This window comes from Rhineura floridana, chromosome 10 (assembly GCF_030035675.1).
Source record: "Rhineura floridana isolate rRhiFlo1 chromosome 10, rRhiFlo1.hap2, whole genome shotgun sequence".
Lineage (NCBI taxonomy): Eukaryota > Metazoa > Chordata > Lepidosauria > Squamata > Rhineuridae > Rhineura > Rhineura floridana.
The window spans coordinates 43,917,504-43,939,171 of NC_084489.1; the positions used below are offsets into that span (position 1 = coordinate 43,917,504).

General features: G+C 42.6%; 1 protein-coding gene across 6 annotated transcripts in view; it reads right to left on the reverse strand.

The window, feature by feature from the left end:
* The window catches only part of LOC133364875 (histone deacetylase 9-like), a 498,851-nt gene that overhangs the window by 331,006 nt on the left and 146,177 nt on the right, over positions 1-21,668 (reverse strand). Inside the window, exon 1 of one of the 6 annotated variants that reach the window (XM_061585814.1) lies at positions 7,402-7,423. The exons of the other annotated variants lie outside the window; for them this stretch is intronic. Coding sequence (XP_061441798.1) covers positions 7,402-7,414 — 13 coding nt within the window. The 5' untranslated portion in view covers positions 7,415-7,423. Of the gene's footprint in view, positions 1-7,401; positions 7,424-21,668 lie in introns of those variants that run through there. 6 annotated transcript variants of the gene reach the window in all.

A 21,668-nucleotide genomic window follows, 5' to 3' on the forward strand; every position in this document is an offset into this window, starting at 1 on the left:
TTTAAGGACAAATTACAACCAGGCAAAACACTCAAGGAAGGTGTGCAACAAAGCCAGCAAGGGGTGTGGCTTGAGAAGAAAGAATGTGGTTAGGGAAGGGCCAGAAAGAGAGGCCTGAAGGGCCGCATTCAAAATGGCATCCCATATTTGCAATCTGAAATGGTAAAGTCAACTCTACTACCTCAGGTTTCTTCCACCTTATTCTGTTGCACATCTAGAAGATACCTGCGATGGCAGCACCAATCATCTATCTGGCAAGGAAAGGGGGAGACCTGCATTGCTTCTGTTGATGGTGGCGGTTCTTGCGTGACACAGCATATGTTACTTTGGAGTTAAGTTGAGCAAGAAACTTCTCAGATGCATTAGAGCAAGTTAAGAGTCTTTATTAAGACATTAGGGCCAACAGGCTTAAGAGTAAATACATGTAGAGTTTCTTCAGTCACCCCCCCTTCTGGCACATCTCTCTCCAAAGGTAAACACAGAAGACAACCTCTCAGTTCACAGGCAATATACAGAAGACACAACTTACAGACTCTGTTAGAACTTTCCCAGTTGCTATCTCACGTTACCATGACAACCGCTGGCCTTGGATGTCTGCTCTCTCTCAGGCCAGGAGATAACAGTTACTTCTCCAAACTTGCAGGCTTTATGGAAAACAACTAGAGACAGTAATGCCTATGGGTCAACAGCCCAACATATTCCCCTTTTTCCATCAAGACTGCAAAGCTTTCCATTACATCTATAATATTTCTATTTCAGCAATACATTTCTACAATACAAAAGTAATGCATTTCAATATATTGTATCATACAGATCCAAATTACATCTCAGTACATTGCAGTACATTTCAGAACACCTCTGTACATTTAGCTAGAACTTGATTCAATCAAATTTCGACTGAACACGAGTCAAATACAGTGTCTCAGGATCCATTTCAACTTGTTTATGCATACCTGGGCTGGTAATTACCCCCACAGTAAATCTTTCAGGCGGTTTCCCTATGTTTGATCGTGTAGAACGTCTTAAAGGCACTAGGGCTTCTGCTCTCTCTGCCCCCCCATTTGTGCTTGTGCTTGGCACAGCGTGCCCTGGATCCTCCATTTCCTCAGCCTTGCGTTTCTTCGATCTTCGTTTCCCACAAATGAGTTCATTTAATGCATCCCTAAGTGGAATTTGTGTGCCTTCCACTTTTATGTCAAGATCTGGTTTAAATGTTTGCGCTTGTGTTTGTGCTTGTGTGTCACTTGACCCTGTGAGAATGACTGTTTGCCTTTGATCCCAAGGCTTCTCTGCAACTTTAATGCTTCTGCTCAGGATTAATTGCTGTGTTTCTGGACACCAAACTCTGAAATATGCATTCTCTTGTGCTCTAGGTGCACGTTTGCCACGTCTTTTACCCTGTGGCTTGTCAATTCGGCTGCGATGCACTCTTTCAGGCATCAGCCTGACTGCATTACATGAATACTGTGGCTGTGTGCTTTTAACAGCTGTCTTCTTACAGCTCTGACCGTCATTCTCTTTCTGCCCCATTAAACTCAAGGCATCAGCACACTTCACACCCATGGTCATTTTAAACTGCCCTTGTGTCATGAAACCCTGACAGACAACTTTGTCTCTTCTTTGCACAAAACATTTCCCTCTGTCAAACAAGACTGAAAATTGACAACTCACCAGTTTTCTGACTGACAATACGTTATGAGCCAATTCTGGTACAAACAAACAATCTGACAGTATTCCAAGTTTATCAAATCTCACCAGTCCTCGAGCCTCCACATTCTTCTGCGATCCATCTGCAAGTAAAACAAAGTCCTGCACATCTTCTGAAGTGTAAAACAAACTCCTGTCTGTGATTAATATATGGCTCGCACCGCTGTCAAGAATCCAGTCAACAGGTCCTACATCTTGAGACTTCTGTTTACAAACAAAGTTCACACTTCCCTGTTTCCAGCCTCCGTCCCTGGAGTTGCACTTGACCGCACAGTCCCTCTGGAGATGCCCACGAGCTCCGCAAACGTAACAAGCCTTTAGCCGCTGCTGTTCCTGCTTGCTTCCGACTGCCTCCTTCGGCACGGCACTTTTCGCCTCTTTGCTTCTGACAGCTTACATCAGCTCGGCTCTCTGTGCCTTCTGCCTCCGCTGCCATTCCTGGGACAAATCCTGCAACGCGTCCCACATCTGTTTAGCCGACGGCTCATCTCTCACACACATCAGTTGAGAATCCGATAGAGCCAAGATTATAAACGCCTGCGCCCTCTGGTCTCGACGCTTCCAGGCCTCGGTCGGTACCGCCAGGGGGTTTCCTTCTATAACTTCCCATAAATCCTCCTTTACTAGGAAAGCACGCATCCTTGGCTTCCAACTGCCATAATTCTTTTCATTAAGTCGTTCCATCGGCAAGCCTCCAGACATGTTTACAGCAGCCATCCTGCTCACCTCTGTCTGGCACAATCAATCACGCTGCCCTCTCTGGAACGCCGTCTGCCGTTCAGACCAGCAACTTACTCTTGTGTAACGCGCTGTGGATCTGGGCCCATAACCCTGTTGATGGTGGCGGTTCTTGCGTGACACAGCATACGTTACTTTGGAGTTAAGTTGAGCAAGAAACTTCTCAGATGCATTAGAGCAAGTTAAGAGTCTTTCTTAAGACATTAGGGCCAACAGGCTTAAGAGTAAATACATGTAGAGTTTCTTCAGTCACCCCCCCTTCTGGCACATCTCTCTCCAAAGGTAAACACAGAAGACAACCTCTCAGTTCACAGGCAATATACAGAAGACACAACTTACAGACTCTGTTAGAACTTTCCCAGTTGCTATCTCACGTTACCATGACAACCGCTGGCCTTGGATGTCTGCTCTCTCTCAGGCCAGGAGATAACAGTTACTTCTCCAAACTTGCAGGCTTTATGGAAAACAACTAGAGACAGTAATGCCTATGGGTCAACAGCCCAACAGCTTCATCATGTTCCTGCCTTTGAGGCTTCTAGGTAAAACAGAGTATGCTTTCAGCATGAAAAAAAGGCCATAACATTTCCAACGGTGTTTGGGGTTGCTGCCCTGGGCTCCTTTGGGAAGAAATTGGGATATACATTGAAATAATAATAACAATAATAATAATAATGGCCAAATATAACATTCTGCCATCTGCTCTTTTAGAGGGAAGGTTCCGCAAAATTCCCTTTGCTGAACGATATTGCCCATGTGATATTGGTGCTATTGAGACCGCAAATCATGTCCTATTAGAACGTATATTTTATAATGATCTCCGCAGACGGTTTATCACCCCTTTTCTCCAGAATTTGCCGGGCAGGGATGTAACTTTTTATATGCATTACTTCTTTGCAGACACAGACCCCCGTATTACATATAAGGTTGCAAACTTTTTTGCTGCAGCGACTGATTTACGTAAAGTGCTTATAACCCAGGGACCACTGCACTTTGCAACATCTGCCTAATTACATACTTTTAGGGGATACTGCATTGTTAACCATTTTGTATATGCTTGTATGATATATCTTTCTGGTCATCGACCGTAATAAACTATTCATTCATTCATAATGATGATGATGATGATGATGATGATGATGATGTAATTAAGATTGACCTTATAATATTGTTGGCTTGGTCTGCATATTATTTTTAGCACCATGTGATGCCCACATGAAACAGCCCCTGTGTGATGTATACTACATGGGTACACAGAGGAAACACTGGCTTGTGACACTTCATAAGCATCAAGGCCTTCACAAACCTATTGTATGCATGGTTACTCAAAAGTAAGTCCCCCTGTGTTTAATGGCACTTACTTCAAGGTAAGTGTGCATAGCAGAGGCTAGCCACTTAGGGCAAATGGGGCACTGCCCCACACACCACAGGCTGCCCTCAGCCATCTCCCACTTGCCTGCCTTCTTACTCACATCCAGTCACATTTATCTAAGTAACTTTATTACTTGGAAACTCCAAAGTAAAGTATAGGTAGTACACATAAAATGAAACTACACTTGTGAATTGTTCATTTAACTTTTGTGTATGTGGGCTGTGTCTCTCCCCTTTTAAAATAGTATGCAGTATAAACTGCACCGCTTTTTAGGACAGAGAGGACATACAAACATAAGAAGACCCCTGCTGGATCAGGCCAATGGCCCATCTAGTCCAGCATCCTGTTCTCACAGTGGCCAGCCAGATGCTTCTGGGAAGTCCACAAGCAGGACCTGAGCACAAGAGCACACTCCCCTTCTGCAAGCATCCAGCAACTGGCATTCAGAAGCATACTCCCTCCAACCTTCGAGGCAGAGCATAGACATTATGGTTAGTAGCCACTGAGAGACAAGTTTTCTCTCAGGATATTCTCTCAGGTCAGTCTTCTCTCAGGGTCTTGCGCACACAATATTTAAATTAAGGCTATAAACCTTTCTGAATACAAACTAGTACTTCTAGGTCTCAGCATTTCCGTCAGAACCATCATTGGCTTCCACTTTTTAAATCAAGAAAGAGTTCCCAGCGCAAGAGCAAATACTGAAACCATTTGATTGTATAACCACACTGTAAAGTGCAATTAAAATTTTGAATTTACTCTTATTGCATCTGTAATGCAAATGATTTGCCTCAGGGAGCTGCTCTCTCCACTTGTAGCAAAACCGCTGAGCCTAGGAAATGTTGACACTGACACGGCATGGCCAGCAGGGGGGGATATAATACTAAAAAAAAAGCTCGGCAAGGGGAACCTTTGAAAGAACATAAAGAGAGAGAGGCCCACTACATTTTTAAACACAGAGATACAGTTAACCACCAAGTTCAGATTTCTAAAATAGAAATGGAGCTTTATTTTGCAACCTACTTTTAAATAGAGCTCAGCTGAAATTTCTCACCACACGTTTTTCTGAGAAAGTTTCTAGGATTCCCTCCCCTCTTTTTCTCATCCCCTCCTTGGAAAAGTAATGCCACTTTGCAGAACCTTCTCCAAACATTCTCCACCATATATATAGCGGTGGTCCCCATCCCTCCCACTCAACAATGCCCCAGGATGCACCCAGTCCTGGACAATGTGGAAGATGCAAAATAACAGCCAGGCTGCCAACACAGTCCATGCAGTAGCCACAATGACAACAAAACCTTTTGGGAAAAAGGAATATGCTGCACCACTGACACTGCTAATGGTGAGCCCCATCCCAGAGAAACCATTAGAAAATTTCTCCTCCCCATGAAGGAATTCCATGAAATGGTGTCCCCCCTGCTCTGATTTTCTCCACCCATATATAGAGTGGGGCATTTTAAGAGGCCATTTGTGCACAGCTCTGTTGTTAAATATAAAGATGTCCTGAGCTAGAGACATACCTTTTGCCAGAGGGCCATGTACCCTCAAAATTGGCTCCAGAGGGTTGGGGGATCCTCTGCGGCAGATTTTGAGGGTGTATACGGAGAAGAGAGGAAACAGCATTGGACACAACCCGGTATTTTTAAGCTCCATCATCTACAAATAGGTGATGGATGTATAATCTATAACAGAGTTGAAATGACTTATATATGTCTTTACTTTGGTTTTAGCTTCTCTCTAAACTGGACCCCCATTTTCAGCTAATGTTTGGTTGTTTGGGGGAATTGGTTGGAATGGATGCTTGACATTCACAGACATTATATCATTATAAAAAGTCAATCTGTTTCCTGTATGGTGCTTGAGCAACTCTGTAGACTTGTGTGATCTTTTTTATTTTATTTGTTTAAGCAATTGACAGCTATAGAGATAGCTGTGCAAATATAGTTTTTTTGAGAAAGGGTATAAAAATAAAGGAACTTAGCAAATAAAATAAAATAAAAACCCCTCTTCAGATTAGAAAGTCATTACAACTGTTGCAATATAATAGAACATCATGCAGGTTAGACAAAGCTCTGATCACAATGTATTAATTTGTATGTCTCTTGAAGACAGCAGCACAAATATTGTTATTACACATATAGGGTTTTATTCACCTAACTCCCATTGAAATTAATCAGCCTAAGTTAGTCATGTCTGTTAATTTCAAAAAGTCTACTCTGAGTAGGACTAGCATTGAACACCACCAGTGTGTCCAGAGATGCAAGAAAAAAATATGCACAATGTAATTTACTGGGATCCAGGATAGCATGCACAGCATTATACCAACAGGCTCATGATCAGCAGGGATTTGTAACTCCCCACTTTTGGTAGCTGTCCCCTGAGCTCAGAATACAAGTCTTGGTGGCTCTTAATGCTCATCTTTGACACAAAGGCAGGCATTAAGACCACAGGGTTTGTCTCTAGTTCAGATTTTCATCTGAATCTAAGCCACATAAGAACTCATTCTCTCCTTCCTTCCAGCAAAAAGTGAGCTTCCAACCCATCCTCCCCACATCTGCTTACTTGGCTACAGATGTAGCTGCTCTAATGATGAAAGAAAGATTTCTACCATACACCAGAGACACAAAGAACTGGGAAATACCATTTTCCCATGGCTACTGTGGACATCAGACCCCCTAGGAAAACAACAATTCCCAGGGTTTCTTGTGCCTGGAGCACTGCATAACAGACACAAGAGGGAGAGAAGATCTCCATCTCTCCTCTTGCTACCAGAACAGCGACAGTCAGGCAACTTGAGTAGGGAGGTGGAAGGCGGTCTGGATGCTCACTGAGTAGGGGTGGATGGGAGGATCAGTTCCTATTGTGCCCTGATCCAATATGGCTCCAGTTTATTTGGAATAAGATGAAATAAGATAATCTCTGCTTATTCTGTGCAAGTCAAACTTTGAAGTCCCATCACTACCATGTAGCACTTTATAGAGTAACAAGTAAAAAAAGCAGGGAGAGGAATAGTCCTTGTCCAGAAGATAGTACAATCTAAATTTCAATGATGGGGGTAACAACACAGTGCTAGAAGTAAAGGCAGAGGCAAATCTAAGAAGGGATGAGTGAGAGCAATTACAGTGGTTAGACTTAGATGGGTTGGGTATGGGGACACAGCAGACAAAAATAGTATCTACATTCTCTTCCCTTTTTGCTTTGCCACTAGCTTCCCAATTTCAGTCTAATTATGTGCGATATATTTTTACAGAGAAATTGGAAGAAAGTCTGAAAGAGAATGAGCCCCTTTGTTCCCCTTTCATAATTAGCTCAAGTTATGCTTAGACATTTGCTAATGGCTACAGAACCATCGCAAAATCAATATGACACCACCGTGTTTCTGATTTGACATCGTTCACAATCAATGACCAATCTGCTCCCCAATTTTCCCCCTCAGCATCCATCCATGGCCTCATGGCCAGCATTTGGCACCCTGCCTGCTTCGACAGAGGAAGCTAAAACACGACCAATGAGTCTGCTTGCTGTGCATGTCAAACACCAACCTGCGCCTGCTGGCAAAGGAAGATGAGGCAGGAAAACTAGCCACATACCTTGATCACCCATTCCTGGAAAAGGTGGCCAGAAGACTGGTAGACTGCTAAAACAGACATGATGCCTGGCACTCTGGTGATTCTGCTGAGAGAAGCTGTTGTTGGCCATTCTTGGTTTCTGCCTGTTTGAGTCGACCTCTTCCTTGAGGGTTGTGGTGCTTGACAAGGAGCAGAGTGTGGGTTTTGTGTACAGCACAAGGAAAGGGAGCAACAGAGAAGTTAGCTAGGGTGTTCCTGAGGGAAGAGAGGAACTGGTTTAACAGGGACTTTCTCCTTGTGGTATAGCAGGAAAGAAATAACTAGCTTCTCTTGGTAGCTATTGAGGGTGTTTCTGAAGAACATAATGAGAGAATGGGGAGCAGTAGCAACTGGTGGCTCCATGTCAGGGAGGCAGTGGAATCAGCTCCGGGTTTTAGTCTGAATTTTCAAGGAGCTCTCCAAGGTGCCTGGAGAGCTCCTTGAAAGTTTGGTCTAAAACCCAGAGTGGATAGCACTGTTCCATTGACATGGAGCCACCAGCTGCCACTGGTGGGGATGCAGGGAGAAGATTGGCTTAGCAAGAAGGTGTAAGCCAGAAGTGAGGGATCCTTTTCAGCCCGAAGGCCACATTTCTTTCTGGGCAATCCTTTGGAGAAAACTTCTATATGCTTCAGGTTGCTTCTGCTCTCAACTAAAGGCACATCTTTTTCTAGTCATTTGTTCATAGGGGTGGACTCAGCATAACCTGTTGTCCTTCCAAAGCAGAGAGTTTGTAGACATTTCAATGCTGGGTATAAAGCAGGGGTGGAGAACCTTTTTCAGCCCAGGGGCCACATTCCCTTCTGGACAAACATCCAAGGGCCATATGCCAAGGTGAGCAGGGAAAGAGGCAAAAGTGAGCAGAGCAACAAATGCACGTTTTATCTTTCTACAGGAGGCTAGTTTCTACACACGCACCTCTGTCCTCCACCTGGGCTACAAAGAGACAACCTCAGAGCTCAGGGACACATCAAGGGCACATTCCAGTCAGTGCAGGTCCACAGAGGTGTGACTTGTGGAAAAGGAGTTTGTGTGACCCAGGGAGATTTTCAAGGGCCAGACAGAGGGACTGGAGGGCCACATTTGGCCCCTCAGGCTCAGGCATAAGCACTGGTTTTTATATGTTACAAAACAATTTAAGGGGCTGTTGGTATGCACTGCTTGGACTAAGATATATTTAAACATTCTGATGGGGAGGGGTTATAGATGAACAGATGAATGCGCCAAATCTTCATACAACTACTATAAGTAAACAGTGTCTTTTCCAGCTTGACCTTTAGCTCTTTTTTTTTTAACATGATACAGAGATAACAACATACATTCTAGAAGTTGCACAAATCAGTAGTGTGCAGCTAGCCAGGCCAGGAAATGTAGCAGGATGTTCCAAAATGAGAGGTGATATTTTTGCAAAATGCCCTGGGAATATAATTGAAAGGTGGAGAGATGATGTACTTAAAATAAATAAACAAATAAACATAGTGTCTTTAAAAATAAAATAAAAAAGGCGATGAATAGCATTTCAGGATTTGCTAATCTCCATTAGGTTTTCTTTTTATAATGCTACAGATTTCTTAAAGCCTAAACTCATAACCTCTGAAAGTTGGTAAGCTGGTTCTTTATCATTTACTTAATGTAATGACCAGTCTCTTTTAGCAATGGATTAGAAACTACAAACTGCCAGACAATCAAAGAGCTCTAGGGCTTGTTCCAGGGAGAATAATGGATCAGCTACAGGTTCCATTGTCTTTCACTGGCATGACGTATGTGTAACTGTGCAGCTTAAAGCCCGTAACAAGTTAACCGGCTTTATGAGCTCTGAAATGCTGATATACTAAGCCACAGGTCTCAGTGCCTCAACTTTCCTCAAAAAAGGGTCTATGTAAAATTTTGTGTGTCGCTAGGTGACTTGTATGTTCCATAACAAAGAACTATGGCGAAAAGTAAGGAACAGCAGAAGCTGCCAAATCAGAGTACCTACCCATCTAGCCCAGTATTGTCTATTCTGACTGGCAGCAGCCCTCTAGGATCACAAGCAGATGTGTTTCTCATCCTGGAATAATAGAATAGGAAGCGACCTCAAAGATAATCTAGACCAACCCATGTTGATTCAGGAAATCCATTGCTACAGCAACCCTGGTATGTGGACATCCAGCTTCTACTCTTAACAAAGGAAATTCATTTCCAAGGCATCCTGTTTTATTCTCAAACAGCTGCTACCTTATCTTTGTTTTAACTAGAGATGCCAGGGATCGAATCTAAGACCTTCTGCATGTAAAGCATGTGCCCAACCACTAAGCTACGGTACATTCCCTAATATACTAAGTCCTATAAGGTTGCTTTAATCATCTTCATTACCTTATACTTCCACTGCAATTAAAAACATATTAAAATACTTACCATTATGAAACAGTCCTACCATTCCAGAATTAACCAGTGTTTCCCGGTAAAACACATTAGTTATAAAGGAACTAACACAGCAACGCAAACCTCCCTTTGGCCAGCCTGAGGGGGATGGACTTGACAGAGGCGCTCCTTTTCAAGGTCTCCTGGCTAAGCCAACCTCCCATCGGCTGCCGAATGGGCAGGCGAAAGGCCTGTTGGTGGGAGCTGGAAGAAAGCCCTGAAATACAATGTTCCAAGGGTAGGGTTGGGATAGGGCTGAGCTAGCCTGGAATCCACTGGATTCTGAGCTGGTCTCACTACCACAGCACAATGACAATGGATCTGATATGGGTCTGATAGCTGTGTCACTCTGGATCAAACCTGATCATGCACCACCACCTCACGTTCCACTGTGGGTACCATGAGTTCCACCAGTTGGGGGGGGAGAGGTTTGGTTTGCCCCCTAGAAATAAATCTCTCAGTCACGTCTTGTGACTGTGCTAGCACTGATACTTTCCATCTCTTTGCACATGTAATGCATTTTCTTACGCTGAAATTCACATGCAACTTTTCCATCAGACGTCCCCCCCAAACAGATTACAAAAATTCTGCAGCATTAAAATTACACAGGTTTTTTTTAGTATTCAGTTATTTTTAAAGAATAAAATGTCAAGCAAACTAAAAACAACTATTCAGCTATTCAGCACAAACTGACATAACTGCCCTTACTTCCGCAGGAACAGTGAAATGGCTAGCTAGCGTAAAAAGTGAGCATAAATATGAAAAATACCTGGCATTCCCCTTGGAAATGGAAGTCCATAAAGCCTACACACGCTTATGCTTTGAACAAATGGACACAATGATGTATACCAGTACAAGACAGGTTGTGTGTTTGTGGAAAGCCAGTTCCGGAGGATTTGGCACATTACATACTCAAGTGCCAGTTATATACTGACATTAGAGAAAGTTATTTAGAGCCTTTCCTAAAGAAAATGAAATTTTGGGGTGTGAAAGAGAAACTTTGTTTCTTGTTACAAACAACAAACAATTATGTGATCTGGAGGGTCACTGCTTTTGCCATGAAGGCTGCTAGATGCAGGGAAAAGTTCCTGGATTCCATTTCTGTTAATTCTTATAGAGATTTGGAGATATGAGTGTATAAAATGCTCCCTGCTATGTTATTAGATGTTATGTTATTTTACTCGTTGTTATTGTAATGTTTATTTGTTTTATAAGTCAAGCTTCATTTACCTTAAGACTAGTTATACATTTTTTAAATTTTAATTGTGATTTTTGAAATTTCATGACAGTCCTAAATATTTTAATGTTTTGTATTCTTGTAATGGTCTTTGGACTAAGCAATAAAGAAATAAATAAAAAATAAACAATTCAGTAAGCTCAGAGATTACACAACATTTAGCAGAAGATGTCAGTTTTTATCCATTGCTCAAAGATTTCAGTAGAGTGGGCCCCTTTCAGGGTATCTATTTCTGTATCACCAAAAAGAGGGCAAAAGAGGAAGATGCAAAGTTAGAAATAATGACTGTAACTTAAATAGAACTGCAATCCCTCACCATACCAGGGAGGATGGCCAGGTGACCTTTGGGCCTTCTCAGCCTGCTGTCCAGGTGCTAACTGTTGATGGGCAACTTCAACACCCCTCCTCTCGCTTCCTATGGTCCTTTCTCACTCCCCCACCACCCACTCTGGCATATAAAGGAAAAAGGCAGGCATTGGAGCTTGGAAGTTGATAGGGGGAGTGGGACATGCAAAACCAAGTATGGGATTTTGACAGGTGAGTAGTCCCACCCACCTGTCAAATTTGGCCTGTGAGGCCAATCCTGATAAGGGATCAGGGATGAGGGAGACATCAATTTGCACTTAAAGATAAATTTAATAAATTTGAAAGAATATGATAACCGAAACACAGCCATCCTTTAAGTTTCACACTTATGTGAATTTTGTGATGCACTTCTCCAACTAAGCGATGTTTACAAAAATGCATGTATCAGGGGAAAGTGCGCACAAAGTGAGTATACTGGTGAAAATAACACACAAAAATCCATTATATTAGGATAAATTGCTTGCAGAAAATTTGTACATTAGTCAAAACTGCATACAAAGCTGTACAGTAGGGCCCCACTTTACAGCGCTTCGCTAATACAGCAGTCTCAATTAGACGCAATTAGACTAAAGCCCCACTCATACGGTGCTTGTTCTGCTTTTATGGTGGCTTTCGGGCATCACATGCCATTATATTCAATGGGTTCCGCTTGACAGCAGTTTTCGCTTTACAGCGGGGGTCCGGAACGTAACCCACCATATGAGTGGGGCCCTACTGTATTATAAGAAAAGGTGTGAGCAAGATGTCTCATGGGGTGCAGGTGATCCGCACCAATGCCAGCAGCAGGGGCACCTTGACGCCCTCCTCCTCCGCACCATCTTCTGCCTTTGGGCTGGACTCCGGGTTGCTGGATAGAGGTTATGAGGGCTCTTACTCAGCCATGCTGAAAGTGGCCCAAATGTTATTGCTGCTGATCGGATTCATCTGCATAAGATCTTCACGGTGCATAGATCACAGTACATACACCTACTTCGAAATTATCTCATGTATGACTTAGTTATGATTCTAATTTTCTACATTGTCTATGTCTTCAGAATTTACCGAATGCTGGCCTGCATCAACTGGCCACTTGCAGTCCTTTCTTGGGAACTTCTTAATTGGCAGGATTCCCATGACTCCAGACTGCACCAGGGCCTTTGAAATGTGATAGACTCTGCAATCTGCATTTGTAGCTGGAGTGGATGCATTGTGCTGGCTGAGCTGCTTGACTGCCATGGTGATCCAATTTAGCTATCAGTTTGTAATATGATTCATTCTACATCAACAAAAATGGTTGACTTTTGTCTTATTTGAATTTATTGTTGGCTTTTGTAAACTTGCGTCTCTCTGCACCCCCAGCGCTTTGTGTTTTGATAGTTTGAATGTTCATTGTGAGCCACTGTGGGCACAGCATGCTGTAGAAAGATGGCATATAAATAAACTCAATCAATCAATCAATCAATCAATCAATTATAAGGAGAAATTCGCACTAAAATACTGAAGAATTTTCATGAGGATTTTAAAAAAATCACAAATTGCTGCAGAAACATGGAGAACCAAATTTAAGATTTAAAAAATGAGAAACTAAGAGAACTAAAATTGACAGATCATCCCATCCCTAATAAGGACCAAAATGGTTCCCCAGCCCTGATGTACAACTTTTTGTCTGTGACTACAGCTGAATCTTATCTCATCAGGGCTGGCTCCAGGCTTGAGAGTGCCCTTGGGAAAGTGCCCTCTGGGACCATCCTGTCACTATGACTCCTCCTATATCACCCATGTGAATGAGCCCTGTTGGGCTTATAAGAATAGTCACTAACAGGCAAAAAAATCGCTTGCTGTTTTAGAGGATACATATAGCCAAAAGATATTTCTATCAAACTTTAAAAAGTGGGGAAATTGGACAGCTATAGTAAATGCACCAGGGGAACAGGAGACCTGAGCTCCTCTCTGAGATGTTGTACTGCCCTACAGATTTGTAAAACTACAAACACAGACCAATCCACTTCCTGTGTAGATTGGAAGAATTTGGTAACATATTTCTCTGAGCATATGGTGAGTGATGACAACACCTGCAATCAGCCAAAATAACAGAAACAGGACATGTGACGCACTGTGTTGATCTTTTTGCAGGGAGGAAGCAACATTAAGACCATTGATGTAGTTCAGAATTCACTTTAAATATGTTTGATTTACTTTGTAATTTTAATGAAGTTTGCTATGTTAAATTATTTATTTTGCTTCTGGTTTTGTGAATAAGTAAAGTACAGCAAAGGGGGAAGGAGTAGAAGGAAGGAAAAACGGTGGGGAGGGAGAGGAAAGAAAGGGGCAGGAGCAGGGGCAGGAGGGAGGGGACAGGAGGGAGGAGTGGGAGGGCAGGTTTGATCATTTGCATGCTTATTGAGTTTGATGGGATTTACTCCTGTGCAAGCATGCTTAGGATAGGTGAAACTGACCATGAGGGAGGAGGGAGGGGAAGGGGAGGGAGGAAGGTGGGGAGAGGGGAGGAGTAGGGGGAAGAGGGAAGGAGATTGGGTGGGTGGGCACTGGGCAGAGGGAAAACCACTTTCCTATCCAAAAAGAAAACATTGTTAGTATCATATTTAAGGGTTTCCCCCACTTTTTATTCTACAGCAGACACATGTGTTCTCCCACCCAGATTTAAATCCCTGGCCATATCCACACCAGATATTTATTCCACTTTAAACAGTCACGGCTTCCCTCAAAGAATCCTGGGAAGTGTTGTTTGTGAAATTGAGAATTGTTAGGAGATGCCCTATTCCCCTCACAGAGCTACAATCACAGAATTCGCTCAGAAGAGGGGCTGATTGTTAAACCACTCTGACCACTGGAGCTCTGTCAGGGGAATAGGAGTCTCTTAATAATTCTCAGCACCCTTCACAAACTACACTTCCCAGGATTTTGGGGGGAAGTCATGACTGTTTAAAGTGGAATAAATGTCTGGCCTGGGTGTAGCCCTCTGATTAGCCAAGCCAAATAGCTGTTAGTCTGGCTTTTAGAACACTGACAGTTGGTTCTTTGGTTGTATAATAAGTACTTTTCATAGACCCCTATGTTAATTTTCTTAAATTAATTGAAAATCAGCCATACATTTTTTTTAACTTTTAAACTGCAGAAGATGAAGGTCAGAGTATGGGTCAAGGATTACAGGTGCTCTATGAACATGGCTGATTTTTAATTAATTCCAACAAATTATGAGACCATTGACGGAAGAAAGTCCTGCAGGGGTCTGGATTTTTTTACTCGAGTTTCAGACTTTAAAGTTTGGATTCTCTTTGAGTGTTTTGTGTATCGGCATGAAAACTTATAGAGTTGTTAAGCAATTGTTTCTGAGTTCAGGCCTATAAATTTTATAAGATTTTGTTTTGAAACGAGCTTATGGGAAGCAGCAAAATAGCATGGGAGGTTATTTTCAATTTAACATGGCGGAATGTGAAAGATCCATGCTGGCTATAGTATACAGTCATTCTTGTGGTTGTATAATAAGAACAGCCCTGCTGGATCAGACCAAAGGACAGAGCTTGGAAAAGTTACTTTTTTGAACTATAACTCCCATCAGCCCCAGCCAGCATGGCCACTGGATTGGGCTGATGGGAGTTGTAGTTCAAAAAAGTAACTTTTCCAAGCTCTGCCAAAGGCTCATTTAATCCAGCATCCTATGGCCAGCCAGATGCCTGTGGGAAACCCATAAGCAGGACCTGAATGCAACAGCACTCTTTCCACTTCTGATTCCCAGCAGCTGATATTCATAGGCATACTGCCAATGATCATGGAGGTAGTAAACAGCCATCATGGCTGGCAGCCACTGACAGCCTAGAAACCCCTTCTACAGCCATCCACATTGGTACCATTGCTACATCTCGTGGCAGCCACTTCCATAGTTTAACTATGCGCTGTATGAAGTATTTTCTTTTGTCTGTCCTGACTTTTCCCACATTCAACATCATGGGATGACCTTGTGTTCTAGTATTACGAGAGAGGGAGAAAAGCCTCTGTCTATTCACTTTCTCCACACCATGCATAACATTAGATAACTCGATCATGTCCCCACTCACTCACCTTCTTTCTAAACCAGTCATTCCCAAAGTTATTTTCCCCGCAGACCACTTGAAAATTGCTGAGGGTCTTGGTGGACCACTTAAAAAAATTCTGCCTGTTGTAGCAATTGTAGGGCGCTGTGCTACATACTGTATGATTTTTATTTGTATTTTTATAGCTTCTTTACTACTTATGTTGTAATTTGAGTTGAGTTTCCTATAATAAAATACAAGACATAAAAGAAGCAATAAAAATGCAAGTAGAAATCAATATGAATATTTAATGTGGACACAGCATGGACCACCTGAATGAAGCTCGTGGATGACTGGTGATTGAGGGACCACCATTTGGGAAACCCTGTTCTAAGCTAAAACACCTCAAAAGTTGCCACCTTGCAAGGGGTTGAACTCCACAGCCTTATAGGCCCCTTCCAACTTTACTATTCTATAATTCTATGAAAGGCAACGACTTTGAGGAGTTTAAGTTCAGAAAGAAGGTGGAAGCAACTACAGCAGCAAAAGTATTATGATCTGCATTGGGCAGCTGGGAGTCACCATTTTAATTTCCCACAATTCCTTTGTGTGATACTACATCAAAGGCATTATGGGCAATGTAAATGGCAGTTCCCAGTGCCAGCCCCCAAACACTGATTGGAGCACTGGGAGGGGGATTTAAAAGAGGAGCCAGAAGTAGATGTTAATGGTGAGCAATTCAAGGAGGAGACAGAAGTAGATGTTAATGGTGAGCAATTCAAGGAGGAGCCAGAAGTAGATGTTAATGGTGAGCCCTGCCAGGATCTTGCAAGCTACTCAAAAGTGCTTTATGCTTAAGCCAGGCCTGGATCTAATGGATGGTATTCAATGATAGTCCTACTCAGAGTAGACCAATTCAAGTTAATAGACATGACTAATTTATGTTCCTTAATTTAAATGGTTCTACTCTGAGTAGGAGGTAATTGAATACAACCGTCTTTTTTATCATCTTACAGGCAGGTAGCTTTCATAAGGCACTCAAATGGAGACACACACCCGGTATAAGATTGCCACAGTGACATCAACATGCAGCATTCACATGCAAGGATTAGTCCCACAGTTTTGTAATGCAGGAGATGATGATATAAAACCATGATGGCCCAGAGATGCCATGTTTCAATATGGCAAAAATGGCACATTGGGAAAACTATAGATGTTTACAAAACAGAGAGACATCTTTGCGAAATCATGGAGGACTGGTGAAGTGCCAGATGGCTGGAGGAGAGCTAATGTTGTCCCTATCTTCAAAAAGGGCAAGAAGGAGGAACCAGGGAACTACAGACCACTCAGCCTAACATCAATCCCTGGAAAAACTCTGCAGCAGATTATAAAACAGTCAATCTGTAAGCACCTTGAAAGCAATGCAGTGATTACTAGGAGCCAAAATGGATTTATGAAGAACAAATCCTGCCAAACTAATCTTATCTCATTTTTTGATCCGGTAACCTCCCTTGTAGACTGTGGGAATGCTGTGGACATAATATATCTCGACTTCAGCAAAGCTTTTGACAAAGTGCCCCATGATATTCTGATTAGCAAGCTAGCTAAATGTGGGCTGGATGGAACAACTATCAGGTGGATCCACAGTTGGCTCCAGAATCATACACAAAGAGTGCTTATCAATGGTTCCTTCTCAAACTGGGCGGAAGTAACGAGTGGAGTACTACAGGGCTCGGTCCTGGGCCCAGTGCACTTTAACATTTTTATTAATTATTTGGATGAGGAGGTGCAGGGAATGCTTATCAAATTTGCAGATGATACAAAGTTGGGGGGCATAGCTAATATCGTGGAAGACAGAAACAAAATTCAAAGGGACCTTGATAGGCTGGAGCATTGGGCTGAAAACAACAGAATGAAATTCAACAGGGATAAATGCAAAGTTCTACACATAGGAAAAAGAAACCAAATGCACATTTATAAGATGGGGGATACTTGGCTCAGCAATGCGACATGTGAGAAGGATCTTCGAATTGTCCTTGATAACAAGCTGAATATGAGCTGACAGTGTGATGTGGCTGCAAAAAAGGTAAATGCTATATTAGGCTGCATTAACAGAAGTATAGTTTCCAAATCGTGCAAAGTACTAGTTCCCCTCTATTCAGCACGGGTTAGGCCTCATCTTGAATACTGCATCCAGTTCTGGTCTCCGCACTTCAAGAAGGATACAGACAAACTGGAACAGGTTCAGAGGAGGGCAACAAAGATGATCAGGGGACTGGAAACAAAGCCCTATGAGGAGAGACTGAAAGAACTGGGCATGTTTAGCCTGAACAAGAGAAGACTGAGGGGAGATATGATAGCACTCTTCAAGTACGTGAAAGATTGTCACATAGAGGAGGGCCGGGATCTCTTCTTGATTGTCCCAGAGTGCAGGACACGGAATAATGGGCTCAAGTTGCAGGAAGCCAGATTTCGACTGAACATCAAAAAAACTTCCTAACTGTTAGAGCCATACAACAATGGAACCAATTACCTAGAGGGGTAGTGGGCTCTCCGACACTGGAGGCATTCAAGAGGCAGCTGGACAGCCATCTGTCGGGAATGCTTTGATTTGGATTGCTGCATTGAGCAGGGGGTTGGACTTGATGGCCTTATAGACCCCTTCCAACTCTACTATTCTATGATTCTATGATCCAATCCATCAATTGAAATAAATGGCCACTTGATTTTTTCCTTTTCTCTTTTTTTGGGAAGTCTCATTCAATTTTTAAAAGAGGCAATTTCCTACATTATGCACTATGTTGGCCATAGCCATGGGACTTCTATATGCATGTTTTCAAATGTTAGATACAAAAAAGATGACTCTTCAGAATCCCCAATGGATTAAATTTAGCATGGAAAGCCTGGGGAATATGATTACAATAAGCTAGGGATGTGCTGCTTTGAGGGAACATTACTCTCCAAGTCAAAGAGATATGAATTTGCTTTTAAAAGGAGAGCAGGAAGAGGTGATGTAAGAAACTGCAGGTTTCAGTGACCTGACTGGAAAGAAGCTTTCACATTAATTTTACTTCCAATGCCACATTAATGCGGCAAGCAGTTTCAAATGTAAATATACTTGAACAGATTCAGTGCCACAAAGGACAGACACTTCTTTTACTACCACATTATGGCTTTATTTTGCAAAGGGATTTAAAAGGATTAAAAAGATCTTCTAGAAAAGCTGGGTTGGGTTTTTTATTATTTTTAAAAACAGCTCTTTTAAACGAAGCAATGTGGGATATAAAAAGTGTTTATCTCCACGGTAGTCATTTGGGATAGAATCTGAATTTAAATAGGATGCCAAAAAAAAAGCTACTTTTCAAGGGAGAAATTAATGTGAAATTTCTCAGGAGGAAAAATAATAATAAGAGACAGCTGTTTCATTTACCATATCAAAAAGAAGAAGAAAAGAAGCACTTGATTATACTGCACCCGTGGTTTCAAGTTAAGCCTGACTAGTAAATATCATTTAGCTCATTCTTAAGAGGCTAAGGGAATGCCACTGTTAAAATGTTTTTCAGCATATTCTTGCAACAGCTAATAGAATGGATGGAAGTTGAGTGCATACGCAAGAACTCAAGGGGAAAATGAGCTTGAATTGTTACCCCCCAAAAAATGAATACCCTTCTCAAAGGATTTGCTGCTTCAGTCCTCGAAGATGTATCCTCGAACTGCTACAGTGTATCATCATGAAACAGGGAAAGACTTTCCTTATTATGACTTTATTATATCCCAAGCATATTATATGAGAGCATTAGATTTACCAGAAGCTTGTTTAGCACCTGAGGTCCTCAGAATAAACCCAACGCCTACGTGTGTGTATGACAGCAGTACTTTATCTTTCTAGCTGCCATTGTTAAATATTGAAAACATTATTAATAATATTAATGAATTAATTAGATCTAATACCATATGGTCTCTAGGCAATTCACAACAATTGAAAAACAAAGTTTTAAAACAATTAGAAAACGTTACAGCATTACAGAAAGCATTATCAGCAGCTCAAATCAGCAATAATTAAGGTACAGCAACTGTCACATCTCATCAAATGTCTAGGAGATTAGGCTAGTGTTCGCCTGATGCCAAAAAGATGCATTAATGTATGTGTTAGGTGGATATTCCTGGGAAGAGCATTCTAGATGCTGTGGTGTGGGAAAGGGGCTGAAGAGTTCCTCTCATTTTGTAGCCACTCTCCAAACCTCTCCCAGAAAGGGCACTTGAAAAGGGGTCTTGGATGACAAACTTAGTGTAGGTTTGGGTAGGGTTACGTTGAGAGAGGCATGGTGTTAGATATTGGGCTTTATAGGTTAAAACCTGCACTTTGAACTGGGCTTGTAAACATCAAGGCAGGAGGTAAGAGTGCAGCTGTGGCCATGTCCTGCTTCAGGCTTCCCGCAGGAATCTAGTTGGCCACCATGAGAAAAGCGTGCTGGACTACATGGGCCATTTTTATGATCCAGCAGGTCCCTCTTCTGTTCTTAGTTACCCTGAGCTACTCCAGACAAGGTGGCCTCAGTGTGAATGTTGATGTCCCAAACAAAACAAAACCAAACAAAATTGGGAGGGATTACTAATACCCTGGAGGTCAGAAACAAAATTCAACTGATCTTGATAGGCCGGAGCAATGGGCTGAAAACAACACAATGACATTTAACAGGGATAAGTGCAAAGTTCTACATCTAGGAAAAAGAAACCAAGTGCACAGTTATAAGATGGGGTATAGTTGGCTTAGCAATACTACATGTGAGAAGGATCTTGGAATCGTTGTTGATCACAAGCTGAATATGAGCCAACAGTGCTATGTGGCTACACAAAAGGCAAATGCTATTTTAGGCTGCATTAATAGAAGTATAGTTTCCAAATCACATGAAGTATTGGTTCCCCTCTATTCAGCACTGGTTAGGCCTCATCTTGTGTACTGCATCCAGTTCTGGATACCACACTTTAAGAAGGATGCAGACAAACTGGAACAGGTTCAGAGGAGGGCAACAAGGATGATCAGGACTGGAAACAAAGCCCTATGAGGAGAGACTGAAAGAACTGGGCATGTTTAGCCTTGAGAAGAGACGACCAAGGGGAGATATGTTAGCACACTTCAAGCACTTGAAAGGTCGGCACACAAAGGAGGGTCAGGATCTTTTCTTGATCATCCCAGTGTGCAGGACACAGAATAGTGGGCTCAAGTTACAGGAAGCCAGATTTCAGTTGAACTTCAGGAAAACCTTCCTAACTGTTAGAGTGGTACAACAATGGAACCAATTACCTAGGGAGGTGGTGGACTCTGCAACACTGGAGGCAGCTGGACAGCCACCTGTTGGGTATGCTTTAAGTTGGATTCCTGCATTGAGCAGGGGTTGGACTCGATGGCCTCACAGGCCCCTTTCAACTCTATGATTCTGTGATTCTATGAAACTAACAGTCTGGGGTCCTTAGTACTAAGTTTGATAGCACCTATGACAGCTGAGATAAGGGCAGTGGTGGCTAGTGCCCATTGGGACTAGTGGGGCAGAAGGCAGGGAGCCCAAAAGTAGGTGGAGCCAGAGCCAATGACAGGCAGAGCCAGAGCCAATGACAAGTTGAACCAACTAATTCTAGTTTTGACTGCATCCTCCTCCCTGCTGTGTTCTACAAGGGAAACACGGAGACTAAGGAGGAGGAAGCTGATACGCCAGGCCACCCCATGGACTGGTTGTAAGTAAGATGGGAGCTGTCTGAGGCCAAGGCTGGTGCAGGAGTGCCCCACCAGCCTCAATGACCATGCTCCACTGGATAAGGGGACTGCTGGGCACCAGCTGAATCTCCAGTCTGTCCTGCTAGTGCAACACAATCAGCGGATGTACAGGGAATGTGGAAGGAAAGATGTTATTTCTATAAACCACAGTGACCCCCAAGAGCAATCTTATTATGGACCAACCTGGCATTCGGAAGCAGAATGTGGAGACCTAAGGGATGGCTGGTGGGTCAACCTCCAAACCTCTGGCTGGGAGAAGGATCTAAACCCAGCCTAAGCTTCAACTGTCTGAGCTGAGTTCCCGTTACCTATCTCCTCTTCCTCAATGGAAGTCCAGAGCCTATTCCACTTGGTGACATCAATCAAGGGGTGGAGGTGGGGTGGGATATATGTTCTGATCTGATGCTCTGATTCAGAGCAACAATCATGTGCAAAACAAAACATCAGGAAGTGTTCTTTA